The sequence below is a fragment of the Nerophis ophidion genome, linkage group LG18, assembly GCF_033978795.1.
Source record: "Nerophis ophidion isolate RoL-2023_Sa linkage group LG18, RoL_Noph_v1.0, whole genome shotgun sequence".
In the NCBI taxonomy this organism is placed as follows: Eukaryota; Metazoa; Chordata; class Actinopteri; order Syngnathiformes; family Syngnathidae; genus Nerophis; species Nerophis ophidion.
Genome location: NC_084628.1, coordinates 1,873,743 through 1,896,770, shown reverse-complemented (window position 1 = coordinate 1,896,770; position 23,028 = coordinate 1,873,743). Strand labels below are relative to the sequence as shown.

General features: G+C 38.5%; 1 protein-coding gene across 1 annotated transcript; it reads right to left on the bottom strand.

Annotated features, from left to right (window-relative positions):
• Positions 1 to 1,853: 1,853 nt before the first annotated feature.
• ttc36 (tetratricopeptide repeat domain 36) lies at positions 1,854 to 20,202 on the bottom strand. The gene is made up of 3 exons (XM_061878531.1): positions 20,056 to 20,202; positions 19,788 to 19,976; positions 1,854 to 2,563 (listed from the first exon to the last, which is right to left on the bottom strand). Exons 1-3 carry the CDS (start codon positions 20,159 to 20,161, stop codon positions 2,280 to 2,282), a joined length of 579 nt encoding a protein of 192 aa, XP_061734515.1. The 5' UTR covers positions 20,162 to 20,202; the 3' UTR covers positions 1,854 to 2,279.
• Between the last annotated feature and the right edge of the window lie 2,826 nt (positions 20,203 to 23,028).

The following is a 23,028-nucleotide window of genomic DNA, read 5'->3' as shown; positions in this document are numbered from 1 at the left end:
AGTAGCTGCTGCTACTATAGTCACTAAAGTAGCTGCTGCTACTATAGTCACTAAAGTAGCTGCTACTACTATAGTCACTAAAGTAGCTGCTACTACTATAGTCACTAAAGTAGCTGCTACTACTATAGTCACTAAAGTAGCTGCTGCTACTATAGTCACTAAAGTAGCTGCTGCTACTATAGTCACTAAAGTAGCTGCTGCTACTATAGTCACTAAAGTAGCTGCTGCTACTATAGTCACTAAAGTAGCTGCTGCTACTATAGTCACTAAAGTAGCTGCTGCTACTATAGTCACTAAAGTAGCTGCTGCTACTATAGTCACTAAAGTAGCTGCTGCTACTATAGTCACTAAAGTAGCTGCTGCTACTATAGTCACTAAAGTAGCTGCTGCTACTATAGTCACTAAAGTAGCTGCTGCTACTATAGTCACTAAAGTAGCTGCTGCTACTATAGTCACTAAAGTAGCTGCTGCTACTATAGTCACTAAAGTAGCTGCTGCTACTATAGTCACTAAAGTAGCTGCTGCTACTATAGTCACTAAAGTAGCTGCTGCTACTATAGTCACTAAAGTAGCTGCTGCTACTATAGTCACTAAAGTAGCTGCTGCTACTATAGTCACTAAAGTAGCTGCTGCTACTATAGTCACTAAAGTAGCTGCTGCTACTATAGTCACTAAAGTAGCTGCTGCTACTATAGTCACTAAAGTAGCTGCTGCTACTATAGTCACTAAAGTAGCTGCTGCTACTATAGTCACTAAAGTAGCTGCTGCTACTATAGTCACTAAAGTAGCTGCTGCTACTATAGTCACTAAAGTAGCTGCTGCTACTATAGTCACTAAAGTAGCTGCTGCTACTATAGTCACTAAAGTAGCTGCTGCTACTATAGTCACTAAAGTAGCTGCTGCTACTATAGTCACTAAAGTAGCTGCTGCTACTATAGTCACTAAAGTAGCTGCTGCTACTACTATAGTCACTAAAGTAGCTGCTGCTACTACTATAGTCACTAAAGTAGCTGCTGCTACTATAGTCACTAAAGTAGCTGCTGCTACTATAGTCACTAAAGTAGCTGCTGCTACTATAGTCACTAAAGTAGCTGCTGCTACTATAGTCACTAAAGTAGCTGCTGCTACTATAGTCACTAAAGTAGCTGCTGCTACTATAGTCACTAAAGTAGCTGCTGCTACTATAGTCACTAAAGTAGCTGCTGCTACTATAGTCACTAAAGTAGCTGCTGCTACTATAGTCACTAAAGTAGCTGCTGCTACTATAGTCACTAAAGTAGCTGCTGCTACTATAGTCACTAAAGTAGCTGCTGCTACTATAGTCACTAAAGTAGCTGCTGCTACTATAGTCACTAAAGTAGCTGCTGCTACTACTATAGTCACTAAAGTAGCTGCTGCTACTACTATAGTCACTAAAGTAGCTGCTGCTACTACTATAGTCACTAAAGTAGCTGCTGCTACTATAGTCACTAAAGTAGCTGCTGCTACTATAGTCACTAAAGTAGCTGCTGCTACTACTATAGTCACTAAAGTAGCTGCTGCTAACTATAGTCACTAAAGTAGCTGCTGCTACTATAGTCACTAAAGTAGCTGCTGCTACTATAGTCACTAAAGTAGCTGCTGCTACTATAGTCACTAAAGTAGCTGCTGCTACTATAGTCACTAAAGTAGCTGCTGCTACTATAGTCACTAAAGTAGCTGCTGCTACTATAGTCACTAAAGTAGCTGCTACTACTATAGTCACTAAAGTAGCTGCTACTACTATAGTCACTAAAGTAGCTGCTACGCTGCCATCTGGTGGCAAGAAGCTAAATTGCATCCTCAGCCAACAGGAAGTTCGACATGAGTCAGAAGGATTTCAAACACCAATCAGTTTATTGATCTGCCGAGGTCAAAGGTCAGGGTCAAACACCTGAGGGTCACACAAGGACTGGCCCACCTGTGTCAGACACCTGAGGGTCACACAAGGACTGGCCCACCTGTGTCAGACACCTGAGGGTCACACAAGGACTGGACCACCTGTGTCAGACACCTGAGGGTCACACAAGGACTGGCCCACCTGTGTCAGACACCTGAGGGTCACACAAGGACTGGCCCACCTGTGTCAGACACCTGAGGGTCACACAAGGACTGGCCCACCTGTGTCAGACACCTGAGGGTCACACAAGGACTGGACCACCTGTGTCAGACACCTGAGGGTCACACAAGGACTGGACCACCTGTGTCAGACACCTGAGGGTCACACAAGGACTGGACCACCTGTGTCAGACACCTGAGGGTCACACAAGGACTGGCCCACCTGTGTCAGACACCTGAGGGTCACACAAGGACTGGACCACCTGTGCCAGCATGGAGTTGCAGAGCGCGGCGTAAGGATTCATGTTCACCAGCTGCCGGCGGGCAAAGACGCTGCCCAGCGCCGCCGCCTTCTGGAAGTCTGCCAGGGCCGAGTCCTCCTGACCCTGCAGCCTGTAGACCAGACCCCTCTGGACCAGCACCTGGCGGGAGGTCACACCTGCACCTGTGCTCAGAGACATGGCGCGCTCCAAGTCCTCCAGCGCACCTGGGGGAGGGGGGAGGGGCAAACATCAACACAGTTACACAACCACAACACTCATACTGTACATCATAACAGTTACACAACTACAACACTCATACTGTACATCATGACAGTTACACAACCACAACACTCATACTGTACATCATGACAGTTACACAACTACAACACTTATACTGTACATCATGACAGTTACACAACTACAACACTCATACTGTACATCATGACAGTTACACAACCACAACACTCATACTGTACATCATGACAGTTACACAACCACAACACTCATACTGTACATCATGACAGTTACACAACTACAACACTCATACTGTACATCATGACAGTTACACAACCACAACACTCATACTGTACATCATGACAGTTACACAACCACAACACTCATACTGTACATCATGACAGTTACACAACTACAACACTCATACTGTACATCATGACAGTTACACAACTACAACACTCATACTGTACATCATGACAGTTACACAACTACAACACTCATACTGTACATCATGACAGTTACACAACTACAACATTTATACTGTACATCATGACAGTTACACAACTATAAAACTTATACTGTACATCATGACAGTTACACAACCACAACACTCATACTGTACATCATGACAGTTACACAACTACAACACTCATACTGTACATCATGACAGTTACACAACTACAACACTCATACTGTACATCATGACAGTTACACAACTACAACACTCATACTGTACATCATGACAGTTACACAACTACAACACTCATACTGTACATCATGACAGTTACACAACTACAACACTCATACTGTACATCATGACAGTTACACAACTACAACACTCATACTGTACATCATGACAGTTACACAACTACAACACTTATACTGTACATCATGACAGTTACACAACCACAACACTCATACTGTACATCATGACAGTTACACAACTACAACACTCATACTGTACATCATGACAGTTACACAACTACAACACTCATACTGTACATCATGACAGTTACACAACTACAACACTCATACTGTACATCATGACAGTTACACAACTACAACATTTATACTGTACATCATGACAGTTACACAACTATAAAACTTATACTGTACATCATGACAGTTACACAACCACAACACTCATACTGTACATCATGACAGTTACACAACTACAACACTCATACTGTACATCATGACAGTTACACAACTACAACACTCATACTGTACATCATGACAGTTACACAACTACAACACTCATACTGTACATCATGACAGTTACACAACTACAACACTCATACTGTACATCATGACACACAACTACAACACTTATACTGTACATCATGACAGTTACACAACTACAACACTCATATTGTACATCATGACAGTTACATAACTATAAAACTTATACTGTACATCATGACAGTTACACAACTACAACATTTATACTGTACATCAACACAGTTACACAACTACAACACTCATACTGTACATCATGAGAGTTACACAACTGCAACACTCATAATGTACATCATGACAGTTACACAACCACAACACTCATACTGTACATCATGACAGTTACACAACTACAACACTCATACTGTACATCATGACAGTTACACAACTAAAACACTTATACTGTACATCATGACAGTTAAACAACTACAACACTCATAATGTACATCATGACAGTTACAAAAGTACAACACTTATACTGTACATCATGACAATTACATAACTACAACTCTTATACTGTACATCATGACAGTTACACAACTACAACACTCATACTGTACATCATGACAGTTACACAACTACAACACTTATACTGTACATCATGACAGTTACACAACTACAACACTTATACTGTACATCATGACAGTTAAACAACTACAACACTCATACTGTACATCATGACAGTTACACAACTACAACACTCATAATGTACATCATGACAGTTACAAAAGTACAACCCCTTTACTGTACATCATGACAATTACATAACTACAACTCTTATACTGTACATCATGACAGTTACACAACTACAACATTTATACTGTACATCATGACAGTTACACAACTACAACATTTATACTGTACATCATGACAGTTACACAACTATAAAACTTATACTGTACATCATGACTGTTACACAACTATAAAACTTATACTGTACATCATGACAATTACATAACTACAACTCTTGTACTGTACATCATGACATTTACACAACTACAACACTCATACTGTACATCATGACAGTTACACAACTACAGCACTCATACTGTACATCATGACAGTTACACAACTACAACACTTATACTGTACATCATGACAGTTACACAACTATAAAACTTATACTGTACATAATGACAATTACATAACTACAACTCTTGTACTGTACATCATGACAGTTACACAACTACAACACTTATACCGTACATCATGACAGTTAAACAACTACAACACTCATAATGTACATCATGACAGTTACACAACTACAACACTCATAATGTACATCATGACAGTTACAAAAGTACAACGCTTATACTGTACATCATGACAATTACATAACTACAACTCTTATACTGAACATCATGACAGTTACACAACTACAACACTCATACTGTACATCATGACAGTTACACAACTACAACACTTATACTGTACATCATGACAGTTACACAACTATAAAACTTATACTGTACATAATGACAATTACATAACTACAACTCTTGTACTGTACATCATGACAGTTACACAACTACAACACTTATACCGTACATCATGACAGTTAAACAACTACAACACTCATAATGTACATCATGACAGTTACACAACTACAACACTCATAATGTACATCATGACAGTTACACAACTACAACACTCATACTGTACATCATGACAGTTACACAACTACAACACTCATACTGTACATCATGACAGTTACACAACTACAACACTTATACTGAACATCATGACAGTTACACAACTACAACACTCATACTGTACATCATGACAGTTAAACAACTACAACACTTATACTGTACATCATGACAGTTACACAACTATAAAACTTATACTGTACATAATGACAATTACATAACTACAACTCTTGTACTGTACATCATGACAGCTACACAACTACAACACTCATACTGTACATCATGACAGTTACACAACTACAACACTTATACTGAACATCATGACAGTTACACAACTACAACACTCATACTGTACATCATGACAGTTACACAACTACAACACTTATACTGAACATCATGACAGTTACACAACTACTACACTCATACTGTACATTATGACAGTTACACAACTACAACACTTATACTGAACATCATGACAGTTACACAACTACAACGCTCATACTGTACATTATGACAGTTACATAACTTCAACACTTATGCTGAACATCATGATAGATACACAACTACAACACAACTTTAACACATATACTGTATATTGATACAGTTACACTACAACACAACTACACAACATATACTGTACATGAATTCAGTTGCACAACTACACAGCATATACTGTACATGAATACAGTTGCACAACTACACAACATATACTGTACATGAATACAGTTGCACAACTACACAACATATACTGTACATGAATACAGTTGCACAACTACACAACATATACTGTACATGAATTCAGTTGCACAACTACACGACATATACTGTACATGAATACAGTTGCACAACTACACAACATATACTGTACATGAATACAGTTGCACAACTACACAACATATACTGTACATGAATACAGTTGCACAACTACACAACATATACTGTACATGAATACAGTTGCACAACTACACAACATATACTGTACATGAATACAGTTGCACAACTACACGACATATACTGTACATGAATACAGTTGCACAACTACACAACATATACTGTACATGAATTCAGTTGCACAACTACACGACATATACTGTACATGAATACAGTTGCACAACTACACAACATATACTGTACATGAATACAGTTGCACAACTACACGACATATACTGTACATGAATACAGTTGCACAACTACACAACATATACTGTACATGAATACAGTTGCACAACTACACAACATATACTGTACATGAATACAGTTGCACAACTACACAACATATACTGTACATGAATTCAGTTGCACAACTACACGACATATACTGTACATGAATACAGTTGCACAACTACACAACATATACTGTACATGAATACAGTTGCACAACTACACGACATATACTGTACATGAATACAGTTGCACAACTACACAACATATACTGTACATGAATACAGTTGCACAACTACACGACATATACTGTACATGAATACAGTTGCACAACTACACAACATATACTGTACATGAATACAGTTGCACAACTACACAACATATACTGTACATGAATACAGTTGCACAACTACACGACATATACTGTACATGAATACAGTTGCACAACTACACAACATATACTGTACATGAATACAGTTGCACAACTACACAACATATACTGTACATGAATACAGTTGCACAACTACACAACATATACTGTACATGAATACAGTTGCACAACTACACAACATATACTGTACATGAATACAGTTGCACAACTACACAACATATACTGTACATGAATACAGTTGCACAACTACACAACATATACTGTACATGAGATGGGTAGGTTGTGAGTTCCAACCCCGGCTGAGTCATACCAAAGACTATAAAAATGGGAGCCATGACCTCCCTGCTTGGCACTCAGCATCAAGGCTTGGAATTGGGGGTTCAATCACCAGAAATGATTCCCGGGCGCGGCCACCACTGCTGCTCACTGCTCCCCTCACCTCCCAGGGGGTTGTCAAGGGTGATGGGTCAAATGCAGAGGACTAATTTCACCACACCTAGTGTGTGTGTGTGTGTGTGTGTGTGTGTGTGTGTGTGTGTGTGTGTGTGTGTGTGTGTGTGTATGTGTGTGTGTGTGTGTGTGTGTGACTATCAGTGGTACCTTAACTTAACTTTTTACTGTACAGTTCAACAAAGTTCAACAACTACAACACAACTACACAACCTATACTGTACATGAATACATTTACACAACTACTACACAATATTTACACACCTACAACACGATGAGAACACAAATACAACACTACTACACAACATATACAATACAACTACACAACTACTACACAATTGCAACACAACTACACCACGCATACATGAATACATTTACACAACTACAACACAATGACAACACAACAACAACACAATTACAACACAACTACAACACAAGTACAATGCAACTACACAACTACTTCACAACTACACAACTATGACACAACTATGTCCTACTGTACATGAATGGAGTTACACAATTACACAACATAGTCCATGTCCTACTGTACATGAATGGAGTTACACAATTAGACAACATAGTCCATGTCCTACTGTACATTAATACAGTTACACAACTACACAACATAGTCCATGTCCGACTGTACATTAATACAGTTACACAACTACACAACTACTACACAATTGCAACACAACTACACCACGCATACATGAATACATTTACACAACTACAACACAATGACAACACAACAACAACACAATTACAACACAACTACAACACAAGTACAATGCAACTACACAACTACTTCACAACTACACAACTATGACACAACTATGTCCTACTGTACATGAATGGAGTTACACAATTACACAACATAGTCCATGTCCTACTGTACATGAATGGAGTTACACAATTACACAACATAGTCCATGTCCGACTGTACATTAATACAGTTACACAACTACACAACATAGTTGAATATACAAGACATCTTACTGGGTTAAATTAACCCATGGTCAGAGTTGAAATGACCCAGTATTTGGGTGAATATACAAGACATCTTACTGGGTTAAATTAACCCATGGTCAGGGTTGAAATGACCCAGTATTTGGGTTGAATATACAAGACATCTTGCTGGGTTAAATTAACCCATGGTCAGGGTTGAAATGACCCAGTATTTGGGTGAATATACAAGACATCTTACTGGGTTAAATTAACCCATGGTCAGGGTTGATATGAGCCAGTATTTGGGTTGAATATACAAGACATCTTGCTGGGTTAAATTAACCCATGGTCAGGGTTGAAATGAGCCAGTATTTGGGTTGAATATACAAGACATCTTGCTGGGTTCAATTAACCCATGGCCACAGTTAAAATGACCCAGTAATTGGGTTGAATATACAAGACATCTTACTGGGTTAAATTAACCCATTGTCAGGGTTGAAATGAGCCAGTATTTGGGTTGAATATACAAGACATCTTGCTGGGTTCAATTAACCCATCGTCACAGTTAAAATGACCCAGTATTTGGGTTGAATATGCAAGACATCTTGCTGGGTTAAATTAACCCATCGTCACAGTTGAAATGACCCAGTATTTGGGTTGAATATACAAGACATCTTGCTGGGTTAAATTAACCCATGGCCACAGTTAAAATGACCCAGTAATTGGGTTGAATATACAAGACATCTTACTGGGTTAAATTAACCCATGGTCAGGGTTGAAATGAGCCAGTATTTGGGTTGAATATACAATACATCTTACTGGGTTAAATTAACCCATCGTTACAGTTCAAATGACCCAGTATTTGGGTTGAATATACAAGAGATCTTACTGGGTTCAATTAACCCATCGTTACAGTTAAAATGACCCAGTATTTGGGTTGAATATACAAGACATCTTGCTGGGTTAAATTAACCCATGGTCACAGTTAAAATGACCCAGTATTTGGGTTGAATATACAAGACATCTTACTGGGTTAAATTAACCCATCGTCACAGTTGAAATGACCCAGTATTTGGGTTGAATATGCAAGACATCTTGCTGGGTTAAATTAACCCATCGTCACAGTTGAAATGAGCCAGCATTTGGGTTGAATATACAAGACATCTTGCTGGGTTAAATTAACCCATGGCCACAGTTAAAATGACCCAGTATTTGGGTTGAATATACAAGACATCTTACTGGGTTAAATTAACCCATGGTCAGGGTTGATATGAGCCAGTATTTGGGTTGAATATACAAGACATCTTGCTGGGTTAAATTAACCCATCGTCACAGTTGAAATGAGCCAGCATTTGGGTTGAATATACAAGACATCTTGCTGGGTTAAATTAACCCATGGTCAGGGTTGAAATGAGCCAGTATTTGGGTTGAATATACAAGACATCTTGCTGGGTTAAATTAACCCATGGTCAGGGTTGAAATGACCCAGTATTTGGGTGAATATACAAGACATCTTACTGGGTTAAATTAACCCATGGTCAGGGTTGATATGAGCCAGTATTTGGGTTGAATATACAAGACATCTTGCTGGGTTAAATTAACCCATGGTCAGGGTTGAAATGAGCCAGTATTTGGGTTGAATATACAAGACATCTTGCTGGGTTAAATTAACCCATGGTCAGGGTTGAAATGACCCAGTATTTGGGTGAATATACAAGACATCTTACTGGGTTAAATTAACCCATGGTCAGGGTTGATATGAGCCAGTATTTGGGTTGAATATACAAGACATCTTGCTGGGTTAAATTAACCCATGGTCAGGGTTGAAATGAGCCAGTATTTGGGTTGAATATACAAGACATCTTGCTGGGTTCAATTAACCCATGGCCACAGTTAAAATGACCCAGTAATTGGGTTGAATATACAAGACATCTTACTGGGTTAAATTAACCCATGGTCAGGGTTGAAATGAGCCAGTATTTGGGTTGAATATACAAGACATCTTGCTGGGTTCAATTAACCCATCGTCACAGTTAAAATGACCCAGTATTTGGGTTGAATATGCAAGACATCTTGCTGGGTTAAATTAACCCATCGTCACAGTTGAAATGACCCAGTATTTGGGTTGAATATACAAGACATCTTGCTGGGTTAAATTAACCCATGGCCACAGTTAAAATGACCCAGTAATTGGGTTGAATATACAAGACATCTTACTGGGTTAAATTAACCCATGGTCAGGGTTGAAATGAGCCAGTATTTGGGTTGAATATACAAGACATCTTACTGGGTTAAATTAACCCATCGTTACAGTTCAAATGACCCAGTATTTGGGTTGAATATACAAGAGATCTTACTGGGTTCAATTAACCCATCGTTACAGTTAAAATGACCCAGTATTTGGGTTGAATACACAAGACATCTTGCTGGGTTAAATTAACCCATGGTCACAGTTAAAATGACCCAGTATTTGGGTTGAATATACAAGACATCTTACTGGGTTAAATTAACCCATCGTCACAGTTGAAATGACCCAGTATTTGGGTTGAATATGCAAGACATCTTGCTGGGTTAAATTAACCCATCGTCACAGTTGAAATGAGCCAGCATTTGGGTTGAATATACAAGACATCTTGCTGGGTTAAATTAACCCATGGCCACAGTTAAAATGACCCAGTATTTGGGTTGAATATACAAGACATCTTACTGGGTTAAATTAACCCATGGTCAGGGTTGATATGAGCCAGTATTTGGGTTGAATATACAAGACATCTTGCTGGGTTAAATTAACCCATGGTCAGGGTTGAAATGAGCCAGTATTTGGGTTGAATATACAAGACATCTTGCTGGGTTCAATTAACCCATCGTTACAGTTAAAATGACCCAGTATTTGGGTTGAATATACAAGACATCTTGCTGGGTTAAATTAACCCATGGTCACAGTTAAAATGACCCAGTATTTGGGTTGAATATACAAGACATCTTGCTGGGTTAAATTAACCCATCGTCACAGTTAAAATGACCCAGTATTTGGGTTGAATATGCAAGACATCTTGCTGGGTTAAATTAACCCATCGTCACAGTTAAAATGACCCAGTATTTGGGTTGAATATACAAGACATCTTACTGGGTTAAATTAACCCATGGTCAGGGTTGAAATGAGCCAGTATTTGGGTTGAATATACAAGACATCTTACTGGGTTAAATTAACCCATCGTTACAGTTCAAATGACCCAGTATTTGGGTTGAATATACAAGAGATCTTACTGGGTTCAATTAACCCATCGTTACAGTTAAAATGACCCAGTATTTGGGTTGAATATACAAGACATCTTGCTGGGTTAAATTAACCCATGGTCACAGTTAAAATGACCCAGTATTTGGGTTGAATATACAAGACATCTTACTGGGTTAAATTAACCCATCGTCACAGTTGAAATGACCCAGTATTTGGGTTGAATATGCAAGACATCTTGCTGGGTTAAATTAACCCATGGTCAGGGTTGAAATGAGCCAGTATTTGGGTTGAATATACAAGACATCTTACTGGGTTAAATTAACCCATCGTTACAGTTCAAATGACCCAGTATTTGGGTTGAATATACAAGAGATCTTACTGGGTTCAATTAACCCATCGTTACAGTTAAAATGACCCAGTATTTGGGTTGAATATACAAGACATCTTGCTGGGTTAAATTAACCCATGGCCACAGTTAAAATGACCCAGTATTTGGGTTGAATATACAAGACATCTTGCTGGGTTAAATTAACCCATGGTCACAGTTAAAATGACCCAGTATTTGGGTTGAATATACAAGACATCTTACTGGGTTAAATTAACCCATCGTCACAGTTGAAATGACCCAGTATTTGGGTTGAATATGCAAGGCATCTTGCTGGGTTAAATTAACCCATCGTCACAGTTGAAATGAGCCAGCATTTGGGTTGAATATACAAGACATCTTGCTGGGTTAAATTAACCCATGGCCACAGTTAAAATGACCCAGTATTTGGGTTGAATATACAAGACATCTTACTGGGTTAAATTAACCCATGGTCAGGGTTGAAATGAGCCAGTATTTGGGTTGAATATACAAGACATCTTGCTGGGTTAAATTAACCCATGGTCAGGGTTGAAATGAGCCAGTATTTGGGTTGAATATACAAGACATCTTGCTGGGTTAAATTAACCCATGGTCAGGGTTGAAATGAGCCAGTATTTGGGTTGAATATACAAGACATCTTGCTGGGTTAAATTAACCCATGGTCAGGGTTGAAATGAGCCAGTATTTGGGTTGAATATACAAGAGATCTTACTGGGTTCAATTAACCCATCGTTACAGTAAATATGACCCAGTATTTGGGTTGAATATACAAGACATCTTGCTGGGTTAAATTAACCCATCGTCAGGGTTGAAATGAGCCAGCATTTGGGTTGAATATACAAGACATCTTGCTGGGTTAAATTAACCCATGGTCAGGGTTGAAATGAGCCAGTATTTGGGTTGAATATACAAGACATCTTGCTGGGTTAAATTAACCCATGGTCAGGGTTGAAATGAGCCAGTATTTGGGTTGAATATGCAAGACATCTTGCTGGGTTAAATCAACCCATGGTCAGGGTTGAAATGAGCCAGTATTTGGGTTGAATATACAAGACATCTTGCTGGGTTAAATTAACCCATGGTCAGGGTTGAAATGAGCCAGTATTTGGGTTGAATATACAAGACATCTTGCTGGGTTAAATTAACCCATGGTCAGGGTTGAAATGAGCCAGTATTTGGGTTGAATATGCAAGACATCTTGCTGGGTTAAATTAACCCATCGTCAGGGTTGAAATGAGCCAGCATTTGGGTTGAATATACAAGACATCTTGCTGGGTTAAATTAACCCATCGTCAGGGTTGAAATGAGCCAGCATTTGGGTTGAATATACAAGACATCTTGCTGGGTTAAATTAACCCATGGTCAGGGTTGAAATGAGCCAGTATTTGGGTTGAATATACAAGACATCTTGCTGGGTTAAATTAACCCATGGTCAGGGTTGAAATGAGCCAGTATTTGGGTTGAATATGCAAGACATCTTGCTGGGTTAAATCAACCCATGGTCAGGGTTGAAATGAGCCAGTATTTGGGTTGAATATACAAGACATCTTGCTGGGTTAAATTAACCCATGGTCAGGGTTGAAATGAGCCAGTATTTGGGTTGAATATACAAGACATCTTGCTGGGTTAAATCAACCCATGGTCAGGGTTGAAATGAGCCAGTATTTGGGTTGAATATACAAGTCATCTTGCTGGGTTAAATTAACCCATCGTCAGGGTTGAAATGAGCCAGCATTTGGGTTGAATATACAAGACATCTTGCTGGGTTAAATTAACCCATGGTCAGGGTTGAAATGAGCCAGTATTTGGGTTGAATATACAAGACATCTTGCTGGGTTAAATCAACCCATGGTCAGGGTTGAAATGAGCCAGTATTTGGGTTGAATATACAAGACATCTTGCTGGGTTAAATTAACCCATGGTCAGGGTTGATATGAGCCAGTATTTGGGTTGAATATACAAGACATCTTGCTGGGTCAAATTAACCCATGGTCAGGGTTGAAATGAGCCAGTATTTGGGTTGAATATACAAGACATCTTGCTGGGTTAAATTAACCCATGGTCAGGGTTGAAATGAGCCAGTATTTGGGTTGAATATACAAGACATCTTGCTGGGTTAAATTAACCCATCGTCACAGTTGAAATGACCCAGTATTTGGGTTGAATATACAAGACATCTTGCTGGGTTAAATTAACCCATGGCCACAGTTAAAATGACCCAGTATTTGGGTTGAATATACAAGACATCTTACTGGGTTAAATTAACCCATCGTCACAGTTAAAATGACCCAGTATTTGGGTTGAATATGCAAGACATCTTGCTGGGTTAAATTAACCCATCGTCACAGTTGAAATGACCCAGTATTTGGGTTGAATATACAAGTCATCTTACTGGGTTAAATTAACCCATGGTCAGGGTTGATATGAGCCAGTATTTGGGTTGAATATACAAGACATCTTGCTGGGTTAAATTAACCCATGGTCAGGGTTGAAATGAGTCAGTATTTGGGTTGAATATACAAGACATCTTGCTGGGTTCAATTAACCCATCGTTACAGTTAAAATGACCCAGTATTTGGGTTGAATATACAAGACATCTTGCTGGGTTAAATTAACCCATGGTCACAGTTAAAATGACCCAGTATTTGGGTTGAATATACAAGACATCTTGCTGGGTTAAATTAACCCATCGTCACAGTTAAAATGACCCAGTATTTGGGTTGAATATGCAAGACATCTTGCTGGGTTAAATTAACCCATCGTCACAGTTGAAATGAGCCAGTATTTGGGTTGAATATACAAGACATCTTGCTGGGTTAAATTAACCCATGGCCACAGTTAAAATGACCCAGTATTTGGGTTGAATATACAAGACATCTTACTGGGTTAAATTAACCCATCGTCACAGTTAAAATGACCCAGTATTTGGGTTGAATATGCAAGACATCTTGCTGGGTTAAATTAACCCATCGTCACAGTTGAAATGACCCAGTATTTGGGCTGAATATACAAGACATCTTGCTGGGTTAAATTAACCCATGGCCACAGTTAAAATGACCCAGTATTTGGGTTGAATATACAAGACATCTTACTGGGTTAAATTAACCCATGGTCAGGGTTGAAATGAGCCAGTATTTGGGTTGAATATACAAGACATCTTACTGGGTTAAATTAACCCATCGTTACAGTTCAAATGACCCAGTATTTGGGTTGAATATACAAGAGATCTTACTGGGTTCAATTAACCCATCGTTACAGTTAAAATGACCCAGTATTTGGGTTGAATATACAAGACATCTTGCTGGGTTAAATTAACCCATCGTCACAGTTAAAATGACCCAGTATTTGGGTTGAATATACAAGACATCTTACTGGGTTAAATTAACCCATGGTCAGGGTTGAAATGAGCCAGTATTTGGGTTGAATATACAAGACATCTTGCTGGGTTAAATTAACCCATGGCCACAGTTAAAATGACCCAGTATTTGGGTTGAATATGCAAGACATCTTGCTGGGTTAAATTAACCCATCGTCACAGTTGAAATGACCCAGTAATTGGGTTGAATATACAAGACATCTTACTGGGTTAAATTAACCCATGGTCAGGGTTGAAATGAGCCAGTATTTGGGTTGAATATACAAGACATCTTACTGGGTTAAATTAACCCATCGTTACAGTTCAAATGACCCAGTATTTGGGTTGAATATACAAGAGATCTTACTGGGTTCAATTAACCCATCGTTACAGTTAAAATGACCCAGTATTTGGGTTGAATATACAAGACATCTTGCTGGGTTAAATTAACCCATCGTCACAGTTAAAATGACCCAGTATTTGGGTTGAATATGCAAGACATCTTGCTGGGTTAAATTAACCCATCGTCACAGTTAAAATGACCCAGTATTTGGGTTGAATATACAAGACATCTTACTGGGTTAAATTAACCCATGGTCAGGGTTGAAATGAGCCAGTATTTGGGTTGAATATACAAGACATCTTACTGGGTTAAATTAACCCATCGTTACAGTTCAAATGACCCAGTATTTGGGTTGAATATACAAGAGATCTTACTGGGTTCAATTAACCCATCGTTACAGTTAAAATGACCCAGTATTTGGGTTGAATATACAAGACATCTTGCTGGGTTAAATTAACCCATGGTCACAGTTAAAATGACCCAATATTTGGGTTGAATATACAAGACATCTTACTGGGTTAAATTAACCCATCGTCACAGTTGAAATGACCCAGTATTTGGGTTGAATATGCAAGACATCTTGCTGGGTTAAATTAACCCATGGTCAGGGTTGAAATGAGCCAGTATTTGGGTTGAATATACAAGACATCTTACTGGGTTAAATTAACCCATCGTTACAGTTCAAATGACCCAGTATTTGGGTTGAATATACAAGAGATCTTACTGGGTTCAATTAACCCATCGTTACTGTTAAAATGACCCAGTATTTGGGTTGAATATACAAGACATCTTGCTGGGTTAAATTAACCCATGGTCACAGTTAAAATGACCCAGTATTTGGGTTGAATATACAAGACATCTTACTGGGTTAAATTAACCCATCGTCACAGTTGAAATGACCCAGTATTTGGGTTGAATATGCAAGACATCTTGCTGGGTTAAATTAACCCATCGTCACAGTTGAAATGAGCCAGCATTTGGGTTGAATATACAAGACATCTTGCTGGGTTAAATTAACCCATGGCCACAGTTAAAATGACCCAGTATTTGGGTTGAATATACAAGACATCTTACTGGGTTAAATTAACCCATGGTCAGGGTTGAAATGAGCCAGTATTTGGGTTGAATATACAAGACATCTTGCTGGGTTAAATTAACCCATGGTCAGGGTTGAAATGAGCCAGTATTTGGGTTGAATATACAAGAGATCTTACTGGGTTCAATTAACCCATCGTTACAGTTAAAATGACCCAGTATTTGGGTTGAATATACAAGACATCTTGCTGGGTTAAATTAACCCATCGTCAGGGTTGAAATGAGCCAGCATTTGGGTTGAATATACAAGACATCTTGCTGGGTTAAATTAACCCATCGTCAGGGTTGAAATGAGCCAGTATTTGGGTTGAATATACAAGACATCTTGCTGGGTTAAATTAACCCATGGTCAGGGTTGAAATGAGCCAGTATTTGGGTTGAATATACAAGACATCTTGCTGGGTTAAATTAACCCATGGTCAGGGTTGAAATGAGCCAGTATTTGGGTTGAATATACAAGACATCTTGCTGGGTTAAATCAACCCATGGTCAGGGTTGAAATGAGCCAGTATTTGGGTTGAATATACAAGTCATCTTGCTGGGTTAAATTAACCCATCGTCAGGGTTGAAATGAGCCAGCATTTGGGTTGAATATACAAGACATCTTGCTGGGTTAAATTAACCCATGGTCAGGGTTGAAATGAGCCAGTATTTGGGTTGAATATACAAGACATCTTGCTGGGTTAAATCAACCCATGGTCAGGGTTGAAATGAGCCAGTATTTGGGTTGAATATACAAGACATCTTGCTGGGTTAAATTAACCCATGGTCAGGGTTGATATGAGCCAGTATTTGGGTTGAATATACAAGACATCTTGCTGGGTCAAATTAACCCATGGTCAGGGTTGAAATGAGCCAGTATTTGGGTTGAATATACAAGACATCTTGCTGGGTTAAATTAACCCATGGTCAGGGTTGAAATGAGCCAGTATTTGGGTTGAATATACAAGACATCTTGCTGGGTTAAATTAACCCATCGTCACAGTTGAAATGACCCAGTATTTGGGTTGAATATACAAGACATCTTGCTGGGTTAAATTAACCCCTGGCCACAGTTAAAATGACCCAGTATTTGGGTTGAATATACAAGACATCTTACTGGGTTAAATTAACCCATCGTCACAGTTAAAATGACCCAGTATTTGGGTTGAATATGCAAGACATCTTGCTGGGTTAAATTAACCCATCGTCACAGTTGAAATGACCCAGTATTTGGGTTGAATATACAAGTCATCTTACTGGGTTAAATTAACCCATGGTCAGGGTTGATATGAGCCAGTATTTGGGTTGAATATACAAGACATCTTGCTGGGTTAAATTAACCCATGGTCAGGGTTGAAATGAGTCAGTATTTGGGTTGAATATACAAGACATCTTGCTGGGTTCAATTAACCCATCGTTACAGTTAAAATGACCCAGTATTTGGGTTGAATATACAAGACATCTTGCTGGGTTAAATTAACCCATGGTCACAGTTAAAATGACCCAGTATTTGGGTTGAATATACAAGACATCTTGCTGGGTTAAATTAACCCATCGTCACAGTTAAAATGACCCAGTATTTGGGTTGAATATGCAAGACATCTTGCTGGGTTAAATTAACCCATCGTCACAGTTGAAATGAGCCAGTATTTGGGTTGAATATACAAGACATCTTGCTGGGTTAAATTAACCCATGGCCACAGTTAAAATGACCCAGTATTTGGGTTGAATATACAAGACATCTTACTGGGTTAAATTAACCCATCGTCACAGTTAAAATGACCCAGTATTTGGGTTGAATATGCAAGACATCTTGCTGGGTTAAATTAACCCATCGTCACAGTTGAAATGACCCAGTATTTGGGCTGAATATACAAGACATCTTGCTGGGTTAAATTAACCCATGGCCACAGTTAAAATGACCCAGTATTTGGGTTGAATATACAAGACATCTTACTGGGTTAAATTAACCCATGGTCAGGGTTGAAATGAGCCAGTATTTGGGTTGAATATACAAGACATCTTACTGGGTTAAATTAACCCATCGTTACAGTTCAAATGACCCAGTATTTGGGTTGAATATACAAGAGATCTTACTGGGTTCAATTAACCCATCGTTACAGTTAAAATGACCCAGTATTTGGGTTGAATATACAAGACATCTTGCTGGGTTAAATTAACCCATCGTCACAGTTAAAATGACCCAGTATTTGGGTTGAATATACAAGACATCTTACTGGGTTAAATTAACCCATGGTCAGGGTTGAAATGAGCCAGTATTTGGGTTGAATATACAAGACATCTTGCTGGGTTAAATTAACCCATGGCCACAGTTAAAATGACCCAGTATTTGGGTTGAATATGCAAGACATCTTGCTGGGTTAAATTAACCCATCGTCACAGTTGAAATGACCCAGTAATTGGGTTGAATATACAAGACATCTTACTGGGTTAAATTAACCCATGGTCAGGGTTGAAATGAGCCAGTATTTGGGTTGAATATACAAGACATCTTACTGGGTTAAATTAACCCATCGTTACAGTTCAAATGACCCAGTATTTGGGTTGAATATACAAGAGATCTTACTGGGTTCAATTAACCCATCGTTACAGTTAAAATGACCCAGTATTTGGGTTGAATATACAAGACATCTTGCTGGGTTAAATTAACCCATCGTCACAGTTAAAATGACCCATTATTTGGGTTGAATATACAAGACATCTTACTGGGTTAAATTAACCCATGGTCAGGGTTGAAATGAGCCAGTATTTGGGTTGAATATACAAGACATCTTACTGGGTTAAATTAACCCATCGTTACAGTTCAAATGACCCAGTATTTGGGTTGAATATACAAGAGATCTTACTGGGTTCAATTAACCCATCGTTACAGTTAAAATGACCCAGTATTTGGGTTGAATATACAAGACATCTTGCTGGGTTAAATTAACCCATGGTCAGGGTTGAAATGAGCCAGTATTTGGGTTGACATCCAGTGTTACCCGCCGTGTCGCCCAGCAGTCGCAGGGTCTGAGCTCGGTTGTTGTAGGCGGACGGGCGCTGAGGAAGAATTTGGATGGCCTGAGAGAAGATGTGGAGAGCCTCCTGCAAGCGTCCGTCCTCGGCCGCCGACACTCCGCGTCCTTCCAAGTCCTTGACTTCCCTCAGCTTGAGGGCGTCAAAGGAAGCGTCTGGCAGGCCGCAGAGAAGGAAGGAGGACATGTTGTAAAGTGTGGACATGCTGGATGAGCAACATGAGAAGAAGCTGACCTTCATCCATCAAGTCCTGGTCCACTTCCAGCTGTGGGACATCTTCAAAGGGACTGTTGGGGCTGAAGATGGCCTGCAGGACCGCTCTGTCGTGTGCTGACGCCATCGCTGACACCCGCTCAGCAACATCTGCACACCCCCACAGGAGCAGGGGGCGGGCTGGGGCCACTTCTGCTCGGCCAATAGGAGCAGGGGGCGGGGTGAGACAACATCTGCTCGGCCAATAGGAGCAGGGGGCGGGTGGACCTTGGTCAACATCTGTTTGCCATCATCGACTTTTGGAAGTTTGACTGACACACACACACACACACACACACACACACACACACACACACACACACACACACACACACACACACACACACACACACACACACACACAATGTTTCAAAAAACTACAAAGCGACCTCTTGGACACGCCCACACTTTTCTACGTGACATCACCCAAAGATGGTCGTTCAAGACAAAAGGAGTGTTATTGCAGATTTGTATTCTTTTATTCTTTGGCTTTTAACACTACATGAGTTGTGTGGTCCTCTGTGTTTTTTATACATTTGGATTTTTTATTTTACTGTTTTCATTGCTTTTACCCTTTAAAACTGTTTTTAATCATATTTATTTTTATATTGTTTTTATATTGGTTTTATATTTAATTTTTTATTTTTTTATTCAGTCATTGGTGGAGCATAATGTTGTTTTTAATATTGTTTTTAAAATGGCTGTGCAGCACTTTGGAAATGTTCTTGTTGTTTAAATGTGCTATATAAATAAAGTGGATTGTTGTTTAAATGTGCTATATAAATAAAGTGGATTGTTGTTTAAATGTGCTATATAAATAAAGTGGATTGTTGTTTAAATGTGCTATATAAATAAAGTGGATTGTTGTTTAAATGTGCTATATAAATAAAGTGGATTGCAGCTGGAACCAAAAACTTCAAAAGTAAACCTTCAACGTGGAAACATTTTTACATTTTGGGGGATTATTCTGGTTTCATTACAGGATTATACTGGTTTCACTACATGATTATTCTGGTTTCATTACAGGATTATACTGGTTTCATTACAGGATTATACTGGTTTCATTACAGGATTATACTGGTTTCATTACAGGATTATACTGGTTTCATTACAGGATTATACTGGTTTCATTACAGGATTATACTGGTTTCACTACATGATTATACTGGTTTCACTACAGGATTATACTGGTTTCATTACAGGATTATACTGGTTTCATTACATGATTATTCTGGTTTCATTACATGATTATACTGGTTTCACTACATGATTATACTGGTTTCATTACAGGATTATACTGGTTTCATTACAGGATTATACTGGTTTCACTACATGATTATTCTGGTTTCATTACAGGATTATACTGGTTTCATTACAGGATTATACTGGTTTCACTACATGATTATACTGGTTTCATTACAGGATTATACTGGTTTCACAAGAGCATTATACTGGTTTCACTACATGATTATACTGGTTTCATTACAGGATTATACTGGTTTCATTACAGGGTTATACTGGTTTCATTACATGATTATACTGGTTTCACAAGAGCATTATACTGGTTTCATTACAGGATTATACTGGTTTCATTACAGGATTATACTGGTTTCATTACAGGATTATACTGGTTTCATTACAGGATTATACTGGTTTCATTACAGGATTATACTGGTTTCATTACAGGATTATACTGGTTTCACTACATGATTATACTGGTTTCATTACAGGATTATACTGGTTTCACTACATGATTATACTGGTTTCACTACATGATTATACTGGTTTCATTACAGGATTATACTGGTTTCACAAGAGCATTATACTGGTTTCACTACATGATTATACTGGTTTTATTACAGGGTTATACTGGTTTCATTACAGGATTATACTGGTTTAATTACAGGATTATACTGGTTTCACTACATGATTATACTGGTTTCATTACAGGATTATACTGGTTTCACAAGAGCATTATACTGGTTTCATTACAGGATTATACTGGTTTCACTACATGATTATACTGGTTTCATTACAGGATTATACTGGTTTCATTACAGGGTTATACTGGTTTCATTACATGATTATACTGGTTTCACAAGAGCATTATACTGGTTTCATTACAGGATTATACTGGTTTCACTACATGATTATACTGGTTTCATTACAGGATTATACTGGTTTCACTACATGATTATACTGGTTTCACTACATGATTATACTGGTTTCATTACAGGATTATACTGGTTTCACAAGAGCATTATACTGGTTTCACTACATGATTATACTGGTTTTATTACAGGGTTATACTGGTTTCATTACAGGATTATACTGGTTTCATTACAGGATTATACTGGTTTCACTACATGATTATACTGGTTTCATTACAGGATTATACTGGTTTCATTACAGGATTATACTGGTTTCACTACATGATTATACTGGTTTCATTACAGGATTATACTGGTTTCACAAGAGCATTATACTGGTTTCACTACATGATTATACTGGTTTTATTACAGGGTTATACTGGTTTCATTACATGATTATACTGGTTTCACAAGAGCATTATACTGGTTTCATTACAGGATTATACTGGTTTCATTACAGGATTATACTGGTTTCATTACAGGATTATACTGGTTTCACTACATGATTATACTGGTTTCATTACATGATTATACTGGTTTCACAAGAGCATTATACTGGTTTCATTACAGGATTATACTGGTTTCATTACAGGATTATACTGGTTTCATTACAGGATTATACTGGTTTCATTACAGGATTATACTGGTTTCATTACAGGATTATACTGGTTTCATTACATGATTATACTGGTTTCATTACAGGATTATACTGGTTTCACTACATGATTATACTGGTTTCATTACAGGATTATACTGGTTTCACAAGAGCATTATACTGGTTTCACTACATGATTATACTGGTTTT